The sequence below is a fragment of the Saccostrea cucullata genome, unplaced genomic scaffold (assembly GCF_032062105.1).
Source record: "Saccostrea cucullata isolate Sc308-1 unplaced genomic scaffold, CSIRO_AGI_Scuc_v1 ctg448, whole genome shotgun sequence".
NCBI lineage: Eukaryota > Metazoa > Mollusca > Bivalvia > Ostreida > Ostreidae > Saccostrea > Saccostrea cuccullata.
Genome location: NW_026937346.1, coordinates 137914 through 156913, shown reverse-complemented (window position 1 = coordinate 156913; position 19000 = coordinate 137914). Strand labels below are relative to the sequence as shown.

The 19000-nt window shown below is 31.1% G+C and overlaps 1 protein-coding gene across 2 annotated transcripts; it reads right to left on the bottom strand.

Moving 5' to 3' along the window:
- Positions 1-9228: 9228 nt before the first annotated feature.
- On the bottom strand, positions 9229-17543 carry LOC134247963 (ras-related and estrogen-regulated growth inhibitor-like). Of its 2 annotated transcripts, none has more exons than XM_062730357.1 (6): positions 17277-17543; positions 16873-17028; positions 12661-12717; positions 11076-11149; positions 9750-9957; positions 9229-9525 (listed from the first exon to the last, which is right to left on the bottom strand). In XM_062730357.1, the coding sequence occupies exons 2-6, from the start codon at positions 17003-17005 to the stop codon at positions 9344-9346; spliced, it is 654 nt and encodes a 217-aa protein (XP_062586341.1). In that variant the 5' UTR covers positions 17006-17028; positions 17277-17543; the 3' UTR covers positions 9229-9343. The 2 variants fall into 2 exon arrangements, with proteins under 2 accessions (XP_062586341.1, XP_062586342.1); XM_062730358.1 differs by having other exon boundaries at positions 17384-17522.
- Between the last annotated feature and the right edge of the window lie 1457 nt (positions 17544-19000).

Below are 19000 nucleotides of genomic sequence, written 5' to 3'. Positions count from 1 at the left end.
ATCTGATTGTTGATAAACATTTCTCAAGTCTTTGAACTTTAAAAATAACACTCATTTGGAAAATCATTTTATCTAATTAGATCCCATGTGTATGTGTAAGTTTTTGTTAGATTAGATGTTTGTCGTTAAAGATAGGATTGTTTTCATGTGATTTTGAATTTCTTTAGTTATTTTGCTTTAAATTGTATTCATTTTTTAAAATCTTGCAGAGATTAGTTTAAGATTAGGTTTACGAGTCTTTGAAATTGAAATCTTTACACTTTTCAGATGTCTTTGAATATATTCATTATAAGTTTTTGAGTGTAACTTATAACAAAAGATACACATTTCAAGGAAACCTTGTTTTAATAATAATCTTTATATTGTAAACCAACTTCAATGTTTGTTTATTACATGTATTAATAAAAAAACATTAAGTAACTGATAGTCTGTATTAGTCGAATTTGATGTGGTTGCATACTTTTGAAAACCTTATACTTGTAATATTTTACCGACAAAGAACTCCTTTAAAGATATTTATAAAAAGAAACATTTTTTGTATCCTTGCCATTTTATAATTTTATTTGATCTGTAGAAATACATCGTAGTTCCCGCATATATGCTTCTACTTTCTCATCTTGATTTTTTTCCTGACCCGTTTTAATGACAGCAATTACTTAAGTGATATCAGATTAATGATGTTTGTTGATGTTTTTTCTTACAACATTTAATGTTTTGTAACCACAATGCAGTTTTCCTTTGATTTCTTACACTAGTATCCTAATTTGGTAAATGGGTTGCATGTTTTTTTGTAAATATAAGCAGAAAAATGCAAGATGAATATGGTTCTCTCTGCTCTTTAGTTAAAATTTTTTTGTTCAAATTCATTTTGGTTTCTTTTTGTAAACGAGGGTATCTACAGTCTCGTTTGATGTCATCATATTGCAAGTTTTTTGTTTGACACATTGATATTTTCAGAAAGTACAATCTTTCATTGCTTAAGTGCTGACTAACATTTTTCATACTTATTCCTATATAGGTCATTATTTAGAGAACTAAGGATTTTTCCCGTTTACTCGACTACGACAAGGAGCACATTGCGAGACAAAGGTCGACAGGCGATGCTGACTTTTCCATGGCTCCTGATCCTGCTTATACTGTTTTTGAGATCTGATGTTTGCTCTAAACCGAGTTTTATTGTTTAAATGGACTTTGAGATTGAATACTCTTTATCTCCAATGTTATCTCATACTATTTCATTAGTTCCCTTTATGAAATATATGGAGATAAAGAACAGTATTCAAGCTCAAAAGTAAAAAAAATACAAATAGGAGCAGAGAAAACACGGAAAACATCAGGGGTGGGATCAGCTGCCATAAAGGAGTGAGCATCCCCTGCCTATCGGTCACACCCGCCTTATGCTTCTTGTCAAATTTTGGAAATGACTGAAAAATCGGTCGTCAATTCAGTGTTTAGATAATGTACTAATAATTAATATGAACCAGAAGTCTCTGTCGGGACTGTAGCTCTACTGGTTTGTACTTATAACAAAGGATGAAAAAAGAAGCCATTGCCATCAGACCAAAACTGTAGAAGGAGTAGCGTTTTAAAGGAATTTCACAGAAAATTCTATTTTTAGTAACCATGGCAACACCGCTCATCGAAATAAAAAACCAATGCACTATTCTATGTATCTTAGTGTAGTCTACTTGTGTGCCAAGTAATACTGAAATCAGATCAAAACTGTAGAAGAAGTAGCGTTTTAAAGTAATTTCACAGAAAATTCTATTTTTAGTAACCATGGCAACACCGTTCAACGAAATCAAAAACCGATGCACTGTTTTATGTATCTTAGTGTAGTCTACTTGTGTGCCAAGTAATACTGAAATCAGACCAAAACTGTAGAAGAAGTAGCGTTTTAAAGTAATTTCACAGAAAATTCTATTTTTAGTAACCATGGCAACACCGTTCAACGAAATCAAAAACCGATGCACTGTTTTATGTATCTTAGTGTAGTCTACTTGTGTGCCAAGTAATATTAAAATCAGATCAAAACTGTAGGAGGAGTAGCGTTTTAAAGGAATTTCACAGGAAATTCTATTTTTAGTTACCATGGCAACATCGTTCATCGAAATAAAAAACCGATGCACTGTTTTATGTATCTTAGTGTAGTCTACTTGTGTGACAAGTTATATTAAAATCAGACCAAAACTGTAGGAGGAGTTTTTTTTGAAAAATTGTTTACAGACAGACGGACGGACATTTACTATTTTACTATCGCATAAGCTCTTCTGGTCTTTGACCAGTAGAGCTAAAAACGTCAGTCAGCATTTGACTCAATGACAAATTGTATTTGCTGACAAGGTCATTGTATCGACCAATTAATGAATGATGATAAAGAAAATTTACCCACAGAAGATTCTACATATATAGTATAATGTGTAACTTGCTCTTCTATCCATGTATCTCAGATGTGTGCTTCATCTTTCAGGAGAAAAAGATGAGATTAATTCTTTTTAAAAATGCTTATTTCATTTTCGATATTATTGGAAAAAAATTGACAAGTACATGGCATAATACAGGCAAGGCTATGGGAAGTGCATGTAATTGTTATTTAGAGACATAACGTTTACAATGAATATTGTATGTATTTTAGTTTATTTTATTTTGTGTTCAACATTTTAGCTAAAAAATAGAATAGACAGTCAACATTCTAAATAGTAAGAACTTTTGTTAGAACTTTCATTCTCAAATGTACAGTATACTGTAATGCAACTTTTATTCGCGTGCGAGAGCCTCGTCATTGCTAATATTTCTCGCGGCGAACTGGTCCTTAACGTCTCTTTGTCCATGAACAACAGATCCAAAAAGGCTTGCTCGCGAAAATTAATCGTCGCAAACTAGTTTACCCCCGGAATATGGCGAAGTAAAGTCGTCGTGAATAAAAGTTGGTTACAGTATACAGGATTTCAAAACTGTTATGCTGAGCTTAAGTTGTTTAACATACAACTATTGTATTCTTTTTTATTATTTATATTAAAAAGGAGACACAATACTGTGAATTTTTTTTGATGTTAAATAAACTTTTAGAAACATTAGTTACGACATTTAGTGCTATTTTAAAGTAAAACATCAGACGTCAATGTACCATGAAACTAACGTAAAAATAACTTCAAATTAACTTTTAATTAAAGTTTTATTGAGATTACTATTAAATTAAAGTTAACCACAATGATACAATCTTGGTATGAAAATCTTTGGAAGCACAACATAGAAATACTTGTCTTTGACTAACCGCAATAAACATGTCATTGCTCTAATCAGAAATAAACAAACAAGTAAGCAGGTGCTCGGAGAGCATTCATTGAGTAATTTTTAATCCTAAGAGTAAGGAAGATAAATTTTACGTAATCTTTTAAAAGATTTATTTGTTTATCAACTATAGCGATATGAAAAATCTACAAGGTGAGTTATATTGATAAATTATTTAGAAAATGGCATACTTAGTATATATAATGATTAACTATCATTCATTGATTAGATTAGAGCAAATTGATTGTTAAGTCTCAAGTAATCGCAGATATAATAGAAGAATTTCTCAAGCTTTGAACATTAGCCATTGCTGAGAAGCCAAAGAAACAATCACCCTAACACAGGAATCCAAATAATAAAATATTGCGAATGTGCCAGTTGTGGGTGTAAGTTATGACATATGTAACATATTTGAAAAATGCTTTTCCGAAATTTCCACCTGATTCTGAACCAACTTAGAAAATCAGGTGGAGATTTTGTAACAAGAATAAGATATTTCTTTGTGTTGTTTTTAAGAAATCAAGAGCATCAGGAATATCGAGGTCATCAGGTGATATAACCAATGATCAAGATTTAGGGGGTTTAACTTCCTTACGATCATGTAGGTTTATTAGTGTAATAAACATCCAGTCAGCTGTAAAGTATCATATAATAAACAGTCTGTCGACGGAATTATTTAGATACATTAAATGATGCGTCTTATTCTTGTCAACCATTGACAAGTATTAAACAACGCTTTCGACCTTGTTTCATGAAATTGTTGCATTTCTGACATCAAAATCAGCTTCGCATCGCAAATGAAAAGTTTAATCTAAAACGATTTACAATGCCTCATTGTTTATTGACAGGCGTATAATTATAAATTACAAAGATGTTCCAAATACAAGAACTTATTGTGTTACTAGGCTTTTGAGATTAAGTGCATGGTTAATCTAATTGTGATAACGAAATATACCTTTAAGTACTTTCACTTGCTTAAAGAAATGCTAAGTGCCAAAAAATGAAATCTGACAAAACGCTTAAGATTATATTGTAAACTGTACACATTCTTTATTTTCGTATATTGTTAGGTTTTTAGGTGCCAATAAGTATAATTTGTAGTTTTTTTTATTGGTTCATTATTATTTTTACCAAATCTTTATAGGTAAACATGTGAAACAATAAACTACATAATTATATCAGAGAAAAGTGCTATTCTTATATTTTGCTACATGTACATTTGACACACCTGCATTCCGTATAATTTGGTGGTAATTATCTTTGATTATTAAAGGCATACGATGCACTTATTTTTTTTCGATGTATGACGAAGTATCAGAGATCGTGATAAGAGGTTCATTTTTACAGAGCTGAAATGAAGGCTGGGTGTATATAAATCACATACGGGTAAAAAGTTAACTCAACGGAAATCACAAAAGCAAAAAAACAAAATGTAATATGATATATATGTACTAATGACGTATGATAATGTTAGAGGAATTCTAGCAACATTTTTTTTTGCAAACACATATACAAACACATTGTTTTACAAACACATCACAAACTATATATATAGGGGACATCACCATATATATTCCTAAAGATGGCGAACCAATTGCTGGAATTGTGAGAGAAGTTTCGAAAAAAAAATCCCATTGGTAGATATGGGGATCAGAATAATGATAACATACCATGGTTCATTGATTAATCCTAAGAGACGGTTCTTTTACCCACTTAACAGCCAACACATATTTAGAACAAATGACACAATGGAGTTTTTTGTTTCTTTTGTTTTTCACATACGCATTTATCATCTGAAAAAAATCCAAGACATCAGCACACTTTTATGTTTATTCAAGTAATTCTTCGAATGAAAGCTTCTTTGTAACCGTCTCAATTTTTTCTGTAAAAGCTTGTGTGGTAAAGAATGTCGCCTTCTTTTTCACGAAAAAAGTGACATGTTCTGATATGAAGGCATTTTTAAACAATATATTTAAACAAAATCTGGTAACATTATTATAAACCGACAATAAAACGTTGATGTTTTTTACAATACAAAAAGGGGTGCAATCACACTTAGAGTACTTCTCCTCCCAACGGTGTTGCTTTAGGATATTAATAAATTATGTGTTAAGATGTATCGACAACATCTGATACTACAGTAAAATGTGCTGAATTGTGTATTCCTAAGCACAATAAAAATATATGACAACTTTGTGGTTGACAAATATGTGGAAAAATATTACGCAATTATTAAACAATTTGAAAATGTTTTCCTTTGAAGTCATGTACTTTGAATGTATTTTTAATTGCACATGGATATATTTTATACAGAAAGTTAATCTTCAGCAGGAATTTTCTTCTTAATCTTAATCTTAATCAAAGACAAATTCCATTCTAATCCAATTTCATAAATCTTCTAAATTCTACTAAACTACTCAAAAGAGGAGAAATGAACAAGATGATAAAGACGTCAACAAATTCAGTGTAAATCAAATTAATGCTTTTGATAAGAAACTGGAGCCCATAATTATCAGATTTATCTGACACATATTTCAGATTGATGACATCTTCCAGACAACTTGAAGATATTTCAAAGCTTTTACTAGGACAATAGGTGATCTGAACTCAAAGTGATGCCGTAGATTTTATTTGGAAAAATAATCAATAAAATCGGTGATAAAAACTTAAATTTATAAAAGAAAGAGAAAGTGAAAGGTGTCATTGTTTACGATTGGTATTTTGTTTCAAATGCATTGTCAGCGCATTTTAGTTTTAAGAGTTCTCCTTGTCAGTTTTTAAGCTGAATTTAGCTGAGAAATTCTCAGTTTGATTTCAGGTGTTGATAAGCACGATGTAGAGGAACACTTTCTTGTGCTGTTGTTTTGCACCATTTCCTTTCTTGCGTCATACAATTTAATTCTTTCATTCACTTCTACAGCTGGATTAAAAACATTAATTCAGATGGTTAGACAATTTTGTTACAATGCAAACTGATTATTTACGAAAACGTTTGTGATAAACAGCATTCCTAAATAGTTTTACAAAATATTTACACAAAAACACACTGTCAGGTTTCTCTCTTGAGTAAGGACAAGGAGTTAATCCTTAAGTCGAGGGTTTGAATCTGTTGCATGATGTAGACTGATTGCATGTTGTTTAATGTCTCTTCGAATATTTCACACATATAGGGACCTTAACATATACTGGTGATGGGCTTCAAATTTTTACCTTTACTAGACAAACATGGCTATTAAGGAGTTAGGGATTTTTTTTATCGTGCCAAGTCTGCCGCGACACTATACCTCGGTTTTTAAGGTCTTATCCAAAGGACTCGCAACTTTAACTTCCAGATGGCAAAGAAACAGTTGCTATCCAATTTTTTTTATCGATTGAGGTCAGTCGCGGCCGAGATTCAAACTCACAACCTTCCGAACACGGAGCGAGCTCTACATGACGTAGAGACCAGTTCCTTGGAAGGGGCTAATAACTCAAGGTCCTGTGTCACAGTAGGTGCTGAGACTAAAAAACCCCCACATTTCTCAAGATTGTTATTGCCGAGTACAGGTCTAAACGTCGCGATATGATTGACAAATTCTCAAAAGGGATGTCAAAACAAATATGCTTACTTGAACAAAAGTTTGTCTCGAAATTACTTTGCTAAATATTTCTAAAACTATATCCGTAGAAATAATTGTTAAAAAAAAAATTCTAATAGTACAGCAGACGGTTAATAATTAGACACATTTTGCTCAGTTGTTAAATCAGATAAATCATATAGTATTACTCATGTAAATACCCGAAATTTATTCATATAGATGTTTGCCAGGAATTTTTATCTGATTCAATTAAATGTTAATGCATTTCTTTAATTTTAGAATTCTTTAAATCATGAGTATTATTTTTAAGAAATGTATCATCAAATAATTTACATTTCCAGTTTATCCTGGACTTCCTCTTACGAGGGATAGGGTTCATATGATGAATTATACCTTATTAAGAAGGTTGACAGAGTATCTTAAGTGCTATTCTAAGGTAAATGCAATTGTCAGGAAATTTTAGACTGTTTCCGTGCAAGCTTGTGAGCTAATATACAAGTTGCACATAATTTTATATGAAAAGTGTTCAGTTTTCCAGGGACAAGCTAATATTGCGTATAGAAAAAAAATCTCCAGTAGAGATTTCTAAATTAAAGACCAGGATAGATAACTCTTGTATGAGCGGTAAGATCAAGCATACAATGCTCGTATATCAGACACAATGTGAGTTATGTCTCTTCGTATCATTGGCTTTGTTTGTAGTAAGAATGGGTCAAAATGCAAAAAAATGTATGAAGTATATACTCATGTGTCAAGTAATTTTATCTTCCTCAATTACTTTTCAACTGAAATACTTCACGATAAGTGGCAATCGAAAAATGAATCTTACTCCTTATTGACATCTGGTCCCACTTCTGATATTTTAAAGGTTTGTTCTTGTTCTAGATCTCTTTAAAATATATTTATTTTCAGGGAAAGAGTTCGGTTCACTTTATGCATAAAACAACCATTTGAATATAACAATTTATTGACAAACACTTTATGTTCCATTTTAAACATTAAAATAAAGAATGAACATAGTGCTTTAATTTCCTATTACAAATTTTCCTCTCAAAGACCACCTTTTGGACGCATTTCGTGACGTACGTCATAATACGTTGACTAGCCAGAAATTCACGTCATTTCTGATAGATAGACATTCACTAAAGGTCTAAATGATATTAAATGCATTGTAACTAAAACTAAGGCAGTTTAATTTTTTCAGAAATCCACAGGGCCAAAAAGGCCATTAGTGAACCTTGTTCCTTAATCCTGACTACTTTTCGTTACCAATACCAAGCGATCTTTCACTTCTTCTAGTTGTTTTAAGACATAGCTCTTCATGATAAATATACCAGTGTGAAGCGGTGTAGTTCATTTCCTCCTGAATCTTCAAAAAATTGAATTCTTATATTCACATAATTCTTCTGATGAATTGCCCCAAACAACTGTTATTTTTAAAGCAAAATTGTTTGCACTTTATTTAGACCTTAAGTATGGAATTAGCATGTAACAAAGGATATATTCATGCTCATTACTGATAGTTCATGAGACAATAAACAGTCTCGAGTTCCTATTTGGAAAGAATCTTTAGGAAAATTACTTGGGCATGTTAATATATTGAAAAAAATCTAGATATAGCCTTTGCCCAGTATAAATTTTGTATAATTTACTGGATAGAGAAAGGTAAGACAATTTCGATCTGAAATTAACTAAAGTACTAAAAATGGTTTTAAAAGAATATTTTGACAAAATGGGATCCAGTTAAATCGAAAAATGCAATCATAACCCCAACGGCATTTTTTTTTGTAATAATAAACTGTATCATTATGTCAAAGTACATTTTCAAATGTGAATACTGCTTTTATCAGATGTGTTTCCTATATTATGAACACATTATTTCATCTGATTTGCAATGTTCAAGCAGGTCTGTATACTAATGATTTCCTAATCAATTCATATTTATTTCGTTAATTATTAAGTCTGTAATTATCAAGAGCGCGCTCAATGGTGATATCCATATTATAAATGTGTAAAATGTAAACGCTATGATAAGAAATATACTGCTTGCGAGCAAAATTTGTTATATAGTCTTAATAAATATTTTTAACATACACCATCTGTTTAATAGTTCTGCAAATATTTCAAACATATTGAAAACTAAAAAGTAGTATAATTGTTATTTTATGCGTAAAAGTAAGTTAGTTTGACTGGTATTAATATTTTTAATGATTGTAGAATATAAAATAGGAGATATATGTGAAAAATATACAATGATAGAAATTGTAAAAACTATGATGTTACTGCCATGGTTACTATGCACAGGATTTTATTTTGAATCAACATCTGTATCGCAAAAATAAAACAGCAGAACAAAGAATCAAAACAAGATATATTTAATGAAAACTATTATACATTAACAACATAAAAAACAAAAACACAATAAAAACTGTAAACACTTCCATCATATTTCAAACACGTGAAAGACAAGTGAATCAAGTCGATACTTTTTCTCTTCCAAACGCACCAAAAACTCTGTCAAAGAAAGTCCGGGAACGCCTCTTGAAATCTACAACCTCACGTGACAAAGTAAGAAATGCCTCGGTCACTGTGTCAACATCTTCAGAGGCAGAAACTTCGAGAAAAGGACACCCCATTTCATTGGCTAAACGTTGTCCTACCAAATAAAATGTATTGCTTAAACTTACATTACAATGCAATTCTATGCATAAAATAATATGATAAAACGACCTTGTTTCCAAATACAGCAGTAAAAGGGGAAAAAAAACGTAAACTGTAATTGATATCATCATAGACATAAAACAGCTTTAGGTCTAAGATATCATTAATCCTTTCCACTGGGACAATGTAATATGTGTACTAGGATCTATTCTACCTTACCTTCATCCTGGGTGACTTTTCTCATGTGAGCAAGGTCACATTTATTTCCTAAAAGTACCATTGGAATGCTTGCGCCTTTTCTATTTTCGTCGATTCTTCTCCTAATCTCTTGTATTATGTCAAAAGAATCCCTGCTCACCACTGAGTACACGACTAGGACTCCATCCGCCCATCTTAAAACATCATCACGGGCTCCACAGTCATCATTCTGAAGTACAACAAAATCCTTGTGCCAATTTAATCTGTAAATGTATACTTGTTGCAATTTTTAACTAGTTGATTAGACCATTATTTATACCCTGAATTGTCAACAGATTTTTTCCCGTAATTTCTTGATCATGATAACGAGCAAACGGCGGATTTGACCTGTCAGTAGAGGATGCTCACACCTCCATTGCACCTGATCCCACCTCTGATGTTTTAGAGGACCTTGTTTGCTCTGACCTGATTTGTATTGCTTGAATGGATTTCTCTTTTTAAAAACTGTTCGTTTATTTATTTTATTAATAGATACGTTCAAGTAAGATTAGATATCAGCGTCTAAAGCAAATATATTTTTGTTAAGCAGTTATGAATTTACCGTAACATCCCGAGTACAGGTTTATATAAGGTACAAGTGGAACAATTTAAATTATTATGAATATGCTTTATTGTCCAAACAATTTGAGGTAAATGTAAATTTGGGTAGGAAATCGGTGAACATTCTTTTTAAACATCTGGCTACTCACACACACATAGAAGCTTCTCAAATTTCCTAGTAGCATCTTAATCTCATACAGCAATGCACAAAAAATGAAAATTTGGGATAAGAGTAATTACGTGTATGTTCAATAACTAGCATATTTTTGAATTATGCACTGGGAGAAACAATCAAATGAGGATAAAGAAAGTAATTGCACTGAATGAACAAGCAAGTGCTTCCTTTTTTCAATAATTTTACTAACAGGAAAATCCTCTTTACTCATTTTTTGTGAATCTTAATTGATTTTCTTAATTTTTAAAATTGCAGATTTGCTGATTTTGTTTTACACTCGTTTTTAAAAATTCATACAGAGAGGGAATTATGCTAAATGTCTGAAAATGCCCAAAAGAGATAAGGCTTAGAGGCTCTAATGATTGTGTATGCTAAACATAAATTAAAAAGTGGCATTTTATAAAACACCGATTAAACATTATATTTCTAAATTGTTGAAAACATACATATATTTAGGAATTATCAAATATTCAGAATTATTAGTTTCAAAATTTTGAATTTCAATATGTTCAAGTTTTTCATCCAGTTTGTATTAAAAATATTAAAACTAGGAGATCGTGATAGTTAATTACCTCCGACACAGTGTCCAGTACTTCGAATGTTATCGTATCCCCGTCTATTGTTGTAGTGTATTTATATTTGGACTCTGTAAAAGAGATAATAACTTTTATTATTATAATAAACATTAGTCTAGAATAATGTGCTTTTCTGCTGTAATAAACGATGTATGTTTCTGTACCCTATCCCGATGTTTTTTCTAAAGAAACGTGTGTTTTGTGGCATAACTGTAATTAGTTGCTGTGAAATTTCCCATAATATTCACATAGTCGTACATATTGTTTGCAGCTTTATAGCAAAGCAAGGCAATACTGAGCTGCAAGTGAAGTATAAAGAAAATTACTGTCTTTTAATCTCATCATTTCTGCATGAAATCATTACACTGTACGCACTTGTTTTATTTAGTTTTTGTCTGGTTATGATTTTTCGGTTTTCGTTTATGACAATGCCTTACAAGTATTGAAATCAAAAAAAGAGATTTAAGTTTAACAAAGTTAAAACAAAATTAAGAGCTTAAAAAAAATTAATTTCATCCACATTGAAGTGAGAACAAATATTTTACTTAATTTGTTTGAAAATGTTCGTATACAGGCAAGCGCTCTGTTTGTTTGTCTCGTGCAACATACAAAAAGTATCTTATAATCAGTTAATATTGCTCACAAGTGAAACGTCATCAACGTACTGTAGATGGGAAACAAAATTTGTATAGAATATTTAGAAGTGTCTTAAAAAATTCACAAAAATGTAACCCCACATTTTGCACTGAAACGATCAAATTATACACCAAATCAATACAGTAACTCCAATAATAAAAATGCTCAGAATTTATACTTCTTTAACTATCTGTATTAGATAATAGAGCGAAGAGGTTTCCCTAATTACTGAAATCATGGCAACCCCACATAACAGAATGCACCGCTTAAGTGCAGCCTATTCATTAAGTTCAAACACTTTATTAACAGAAGATCGTAGTGTGAAATAGCTTTTACGCAACTCGAAGGCACTTTTCATCGACATTTTACTTGTCAGTCAAGTATAAACCCCCATTTTAAGCAATGTGATCTATTGCCGCTTAAGAATAAATCGATCTTGAAAAAAAACTGACAAGCTTTTACACTTTTACATCAGATAAATGCAATTTGATCCATGTATGATAAAAGAAATAAAGGTCATTCACACTTAGGAACACACAAATTTATGCCAATGAAAAAAGTTTTCAAAATATTCATGCAATTCATTTCAGTGATTTTTGTTTTTAAAAAAATGCCGAGCGTGAAAAGTGTAGGCTATAGATAATACTTTCTTGTCGGATTTTCAGCTCAATCTTTCAATCAGTTGTTCTTCAAAGTAAAGCACTCTGACAAAATTTACGCACACTCAAAGTTTTAAAAGTGAACCGATCTGAGTAAAATAAAACTCAACGGTCATCCATGCATACAACAACAATTCCAAGAAAAACAAGTGAGGTATCTTTGTAGATAAGCAATACACCTATCAACGAAGCTGCCTGATGGGCATTAGGCAAGGTAGGTATCTATCATTCTAATCAAATAACAAGAAGATGTAGAACTACAGAAAAACATGAATATATTCACTCACCAACTGTTTGGTCATATTCACCTATAAACCTCTTCGTCAGGAATCTCACGGATAGTGCTACAAGGGGAAAAGGACAAATATAAATGTTATCATACTTAACTCAAATAAAATGTTACAAAAGACACTGTGTATTCAATATAGTAGTTTAAAGTACTCCACACCAATATGTAGACTTATATATTTGTATTATCTGACCTGAGAAGAAATTTAAAAAACACAAGTTACTAATTAAATATGATATTTTTACTTAAACATTCCAAGTAGCTGCGTAAACATAGGGTTAACGAAAGCAATGTCAAGCAAAGCTAACTATACAGTAACAGGATCTCAAAAATTCTGGTGTCTTATCATGTTAATATTTCAAAGTTTCTTCTCTAGATAGTATGATATTATCATTAAAAGAAAACTGCCAACAACAATAAAAGTAAAAACAAGTCAACACGTTAGTATATGGTGTCTTAAGATAAAACAGAATATCAGTTGCTCGTCAAATTACATATCGATGGTATTTGTGTTTACGTATTTAAATTACTAAAATATCTTTGTTAGGATGCACGTTTTATTTCTTTGAATTTCAATTTTATCAAAGATAAAGTTTAGCAGTATAGGAAAATTTTTCGGCTTGAACCTTATTGTATGAGCCCAAACGTATGTTTAAAGTTACTTTTTTAGCATACGACTCGTGTGACGTTCATTGCTTTTTTATATAATAAAATTAATATATATCCTTCTGTCAGAAAAACTCTTAATAAACCCTGATATCTTACTTATTGTGTCCATTCTATTTCTAACATGGCCTTGGGATTCTTAAATTACAAAATTATTCATCACCAAGCTCTTCAGTTTTTCCTATTCGACATCCCTATTCACTTATTGCAATTAATGAATTGAACATTCGTTTAGATTCAATGTGTTACTCAATTTACATTTGATTGAAACATAACTTTCTATGTCTTCACTCTCCTAAATATGCTATAGAATTAAGTTACATCAGAACAAAAAAAAATTTTCTCATAATTAAAATAGAAGTTCTATCATACAGTAGTGCTGACCTCTTGAATTGACCTTGGATATCTTGCTGACATTCCTAAATAATAAAATAAGATCAAACTTCATGTTTCATTTTTGCAAAAGATTTTTTTGGGATTTGCGTAAAAAAATTCGATAAAAAATGTTATTTACAACACCAAGGTCGATGAAAAAATCAAGCTTTTCTAATACAGAAAAAAAAGATAAAAGTCCTTCAGAAAAAATTACAAACAAAACCTAGCATGTGTTATCAAAGAACTGCAGTGTTATGAACTAAATGTGTCCGATGGTAGAGAAGGTATCTAATATTTAACACCTCATTTGATTATAATTAAGTCAAGTATCTACATATTCTTTACATTGGCAAATCGACAAATGTACAGTGTATTTATAAATGTTCCTTTTGTCTAATCAAAAATCAAGATTTATCTTTTTTAAACTTTTACTTCTCCTGTAGGAATGACAGGATATTCCATTCATTTTAAAATCGGCTATAAAAATATATCAGACTGGTGCGATTGAATCGTTACTTTTATCTTCATGTAAATTTGCCCCGAATTTTATTGATTGGAAAGACACCTCGGAATGATAATTTCAATGTATTACCTACACATTTTACACATAGTAACCGAGATATATTTCTACAAATTGATTGCTTGCCAGAATATGATTGATACAAATACAAAAATTTACAAGAAAAATAATCTTTTATGCCTCTAGTTTGTAGCAAAAGCAACAAAACCAAAGGTTGAAAGATGTTAAATGTGATAAGTAGATAAGAACAAACTGATATTACAAACGCTATGTAGGCGTATAAACATACAATTTATGATTTCTTTTCACTTTGCTACAGAACCAATGAATCGTTAATCAAAAGAAAATCAGACAGAAGGGATTGTAGTATTTTGTGTTTTAGGCTCGATCAATGTTGATATTGATTTGGAATAGATTTGACAGAATCCTGGCAATGTAAAAATGACAGATGGTATATCGCTCAAAACTTGCCCTCTTTTTATCTTGCATAATGCATGTGCTCTACACTATCTTCTTTAATACATATGCATAGGGCATATCGACATTATCAATTATGACGTAATAGTCACAGACGGGGCAGATATAGCGTCATGTCAGTCGTAACTGTCAGGAAAGATACTCTCGTTTTTATTCACATTGTTTATCTTACGTAAAAATGAACTCTAGGTTGTTGATGCCATGTAGTTTGTTTTTTTTCTCTAAATGAACATGATTAGCTTTCATTTTGTATATAAGACGTTCATAGAAAATGTTTGCGAAAGGAATACTATTATACAAAATATATTTTCAATTCTACATATGACACACACTTTATGGTTTCACTGTTAAAATTGTGTCTCTTTTGTGAAACGCAACAATTTGAACAATAGTTGTTTTTTTTTCAACCATGTGTATTTCTATATTTGTTTGCTTTACATCATTCTCGTTAATTTTGAAGACTTTTCTGTTTGTTAATCCTACGGTAATTAACTATAATCATACATAGTAATAACCAAAAAATCTTCACGCATTTAAATGATTTTCTTATTTATATCTTTCATTCTTCCCATTTTCTTTGCTAAACTATGTGATGTTCCTCCAATCCTTGGCTTAAAGAAGATCTTTTCACGTGTTGTTTTTGATTAAACAAACATCTTTAAATGAAGACGTTTTGTGTAGAGCAAATTCCTCCTACATTGTACATTATGTGCCATTCTGTGTAAGGATAAGAACTGTGTTTGTGAATTATCATTTTATTGTTATATAAAAGAAAAACAAACCGTTTCCAAAATCTTTATTTCTAATGCCTTACATTAGAATAATGTCTCTTATAATGAAAAGCGTGCTTCTTGGCAATAAATCTTCTTACCAGCTAGGGTACATGAATAAGCATGGTTTATGCATATTTTACATGCAGATAATCCTTGCTCTTACTTGTACTTAAGCCTGTGATTAAATGTACCAATAAAAATTTCAATTAAACAATAGGGAACACAAGAGGTTAATTGATGACGTAAATATATCAAAAAGGAGGTCATTCTCATCAAAAGTGAACCGATTGGTTTAATTAAAATAACGAACATACACCAAGAAATCTCATTAATGACGTTTCTTCAGTTTTCACTCAATATCATCTGTATCCCTTAATGAAGGGTGAATGTTAGTTGGTACGTTATGTAGAGAAGCCCTAGTCTGCAGCTTACGCAAGGCTTAGACATAGAATCCTAAGAAATCATCCAGCTGCTCATTATTATTTACTGTTAACATATGTTTGAACTATTATCTTTTGACACGAGAGTGTCAGTCTTATTTTGTTTCAAATTTGCAAACGTGCATTGTTTATATAATTAAAACTGTCTTTGACTGATGCAACTGACACATACATGATTAAAATTATTTATTTTCAAATGGGACGTTTTCTGTTATAATTTAAGTAAACAGTACAGTTATCTTATGAACATGCAGTTAGAAGTTGCAAATCACTTGTTAGTTTGTGAGGTTTAATTTCATAATTAATATATGTTTGAATATTAAAACCTGGATTAAATCGCACATATCATAAGTATATCATTTCATATTGAAAATTCTGAATATAACGTATTTGCATGATATTTGAATATTGGTTAGAAAGAAATTAAAGAATATATTTTTAATATTAGTAAAGTTGCAATTTTTATTGATGTACAAAAGGAATGCTCAGATTTTTTTTTAAACAAATAGGTTATCATCGAAAGCTACTGCATTTCTTCAGTGAAAATCATATCATAGATATGCAGAATCTGGTATGAAGACGATTAGATTATTTCTTATTGATTTAAAGATGATTTGTATATTAAATTTATTATACAGCGCAACGAGGTATACAATCCAATAACAAACTAAGTTTTAAGCACTTTCCTAGATACATAGCCTTAAAATTAGAAAAATGAATAGTATTCCAAGTATACTTATTTCTTTCCAATATGCATAATATATACATGTACCTGTATATAGCTATTCTATCTTTATATGTATATTTTAAAACAAAGAGCAAAATCGGGTGCGAATATCTAAAAAGTATTTTCCAATACCATTTAGATTTTGATGGTTTGATAGTAGACAGAAATGTAATGCTGTTACATGCAGGTACTTGAAATGTTGTCAAAAGGCTTCCATGCAAGAGAATCTTACCACTCTTGCCGACACCGTCTGTTCCAATGACCGCTACTTTTGTTTCACCAAATGACGACTTCTTGCGGCGGAGATACGGACGTAAAGTGTTACCAGAAACACTTGGTTCTGTCAAACCACTTCCGGGATTCATATCACGTCATTCCTGATCGTCACCTATTGCAATTTTTTGTCAAATATTATAGTTCTTTCATTTTTTCAGCCATAGCATTTTTCTTCCCTGGATGGTTTCAAGGTATTCGTGATTTTTACAAGATACATATCTTTAATTCAAACACATGTAGTACATAGATTTTTATATAATTTTTATGGCAATATAATTTATGTAAAAAAAAGCTAATGGTGCATAGAATAATATATTTTTCATTAATAAAACTGAAGAAATGTGCAATATTGTTACATACCTGTGTTAAGTAAATAAATATTCCAAAAATCATTGACTATATTAACTTTCGCACATATAAACTAATGCTTCTGATCACCTTCAGTCAGCTCACTCATAAAAACAAACCTAGTCGGACATATCAGCTAATTTCGAGTGAAAGCCCATCAGCTCTGATCCTTTCGTGAGATTCTCGGCGGCTATAAATAAAGCCTGGAGTACATCTTCCATCTGCCAAAGACACAGCGCTCTATAGGTGTATACGTATCTTTTTGTTCTCTCCTTGTTTATTGGTACCAAGCAACCACAGGGGGCAAGTTCCTTGTCTTTGTATATTTTGTTCTTTGGTTAAACGCTCTATCAGGGTACAAGATGTTGTTTGGGTTTATTCTTTACCTCAAAGGTGCCCATAATGAACAATTACAGGATGTTGGTGTGTTATCTCTTAGTATAAGTTTCCAAATACAAAACCTTTGAGAAATGATTGCAAAGGCTGTCTTGAGCTTGTTCAATTGATGTTATTTTTCAAAATTATTTTGGAACATTTCAATAGTCTTTCCTTGTCAAGAGAGAGAGAGAGAGAGAGAGAGAGAGAGAGAGAGAGAGAGAGAGAGAGAGAGAGAGAGAGAGAGAGAGAGAGAGAGAGAGAGATTCCTTTATCATGCTGATCAAAACTATTTTAATTAGCTATTTCCGGAATTTCATTCATTCTGATAACGCTTCCATAATATTCCAGATCATACGGCCTCCTACAATTACAGAAACAAGATTTTCCACTTACATCTACCGTAAATATTTGCTAAGTGTTGATGGGCCAAGACCTAACACATTTTATTCATAAATTGGCTCTAATGCTGTAAGGATAAAACTGACAGATTACTTCCGCATCCCGTGAAGATCAATATGAGGATAGCTTTTCAAAATATCTGGAATTTCAAATGTTTTTGTTATCTCAAATACTTTTCGTAAAGAGCATATATTTTTTACATATCTTTTATTGAAAACGCAAGCTAATTAAGTCTTAATGTTCAGTGCATGTATACATATCAAACTGCATAGCAATGAAAGCATTTTTATCAAGAATAAAACTCCCTAATTACATGTATTTAAAATTTTCATAATAAACATACTATTCAAAATAATTATCAATGTTTAAATTATATATTTTTTACCCAGTAAAACATGAAGACCTTTGTTTTATTTGTCCTTGTTTGCTCTGCTCCAATTTTGTATTGTTTTATTGACTTTTGATCTTGAATACTGTTTGTTATTTCTACTCCTACGTCGATATATATCCTGGTGAGCTTGAGAAAAAAGATACCACAGAGTCTGACCATCTGTTTAATAGGATATTTTACTTGAAAAGACGTTAATGGAATCTAACAACAAACTTATATGATAAACGTGATGATTTAACTTTTCTATCGCCAACTTCCCTTACTTATGCAACAATATACCTTCATCACCTGCATACGAGGTATATATATCTCAGTTGATTCAACACGCAAGAGCATGCTCTACGTATGAACAATTTCTAAAACAAGGTAAATTATTGACAAGCAAGTTGATGAAACAAGAATATCAGGAGTTTAGTTTAAAGTCATCATTTCGTAAGTTTTATGATCGATACAATGACCTTTTCAGCAAATACAATTTATCATTGAGTCAGATGCTGACTGACGCTTTTCATACTAATTGTTAGTCCATTATTTATACACTGAATTAACGACGGATTTTTCCGTGATC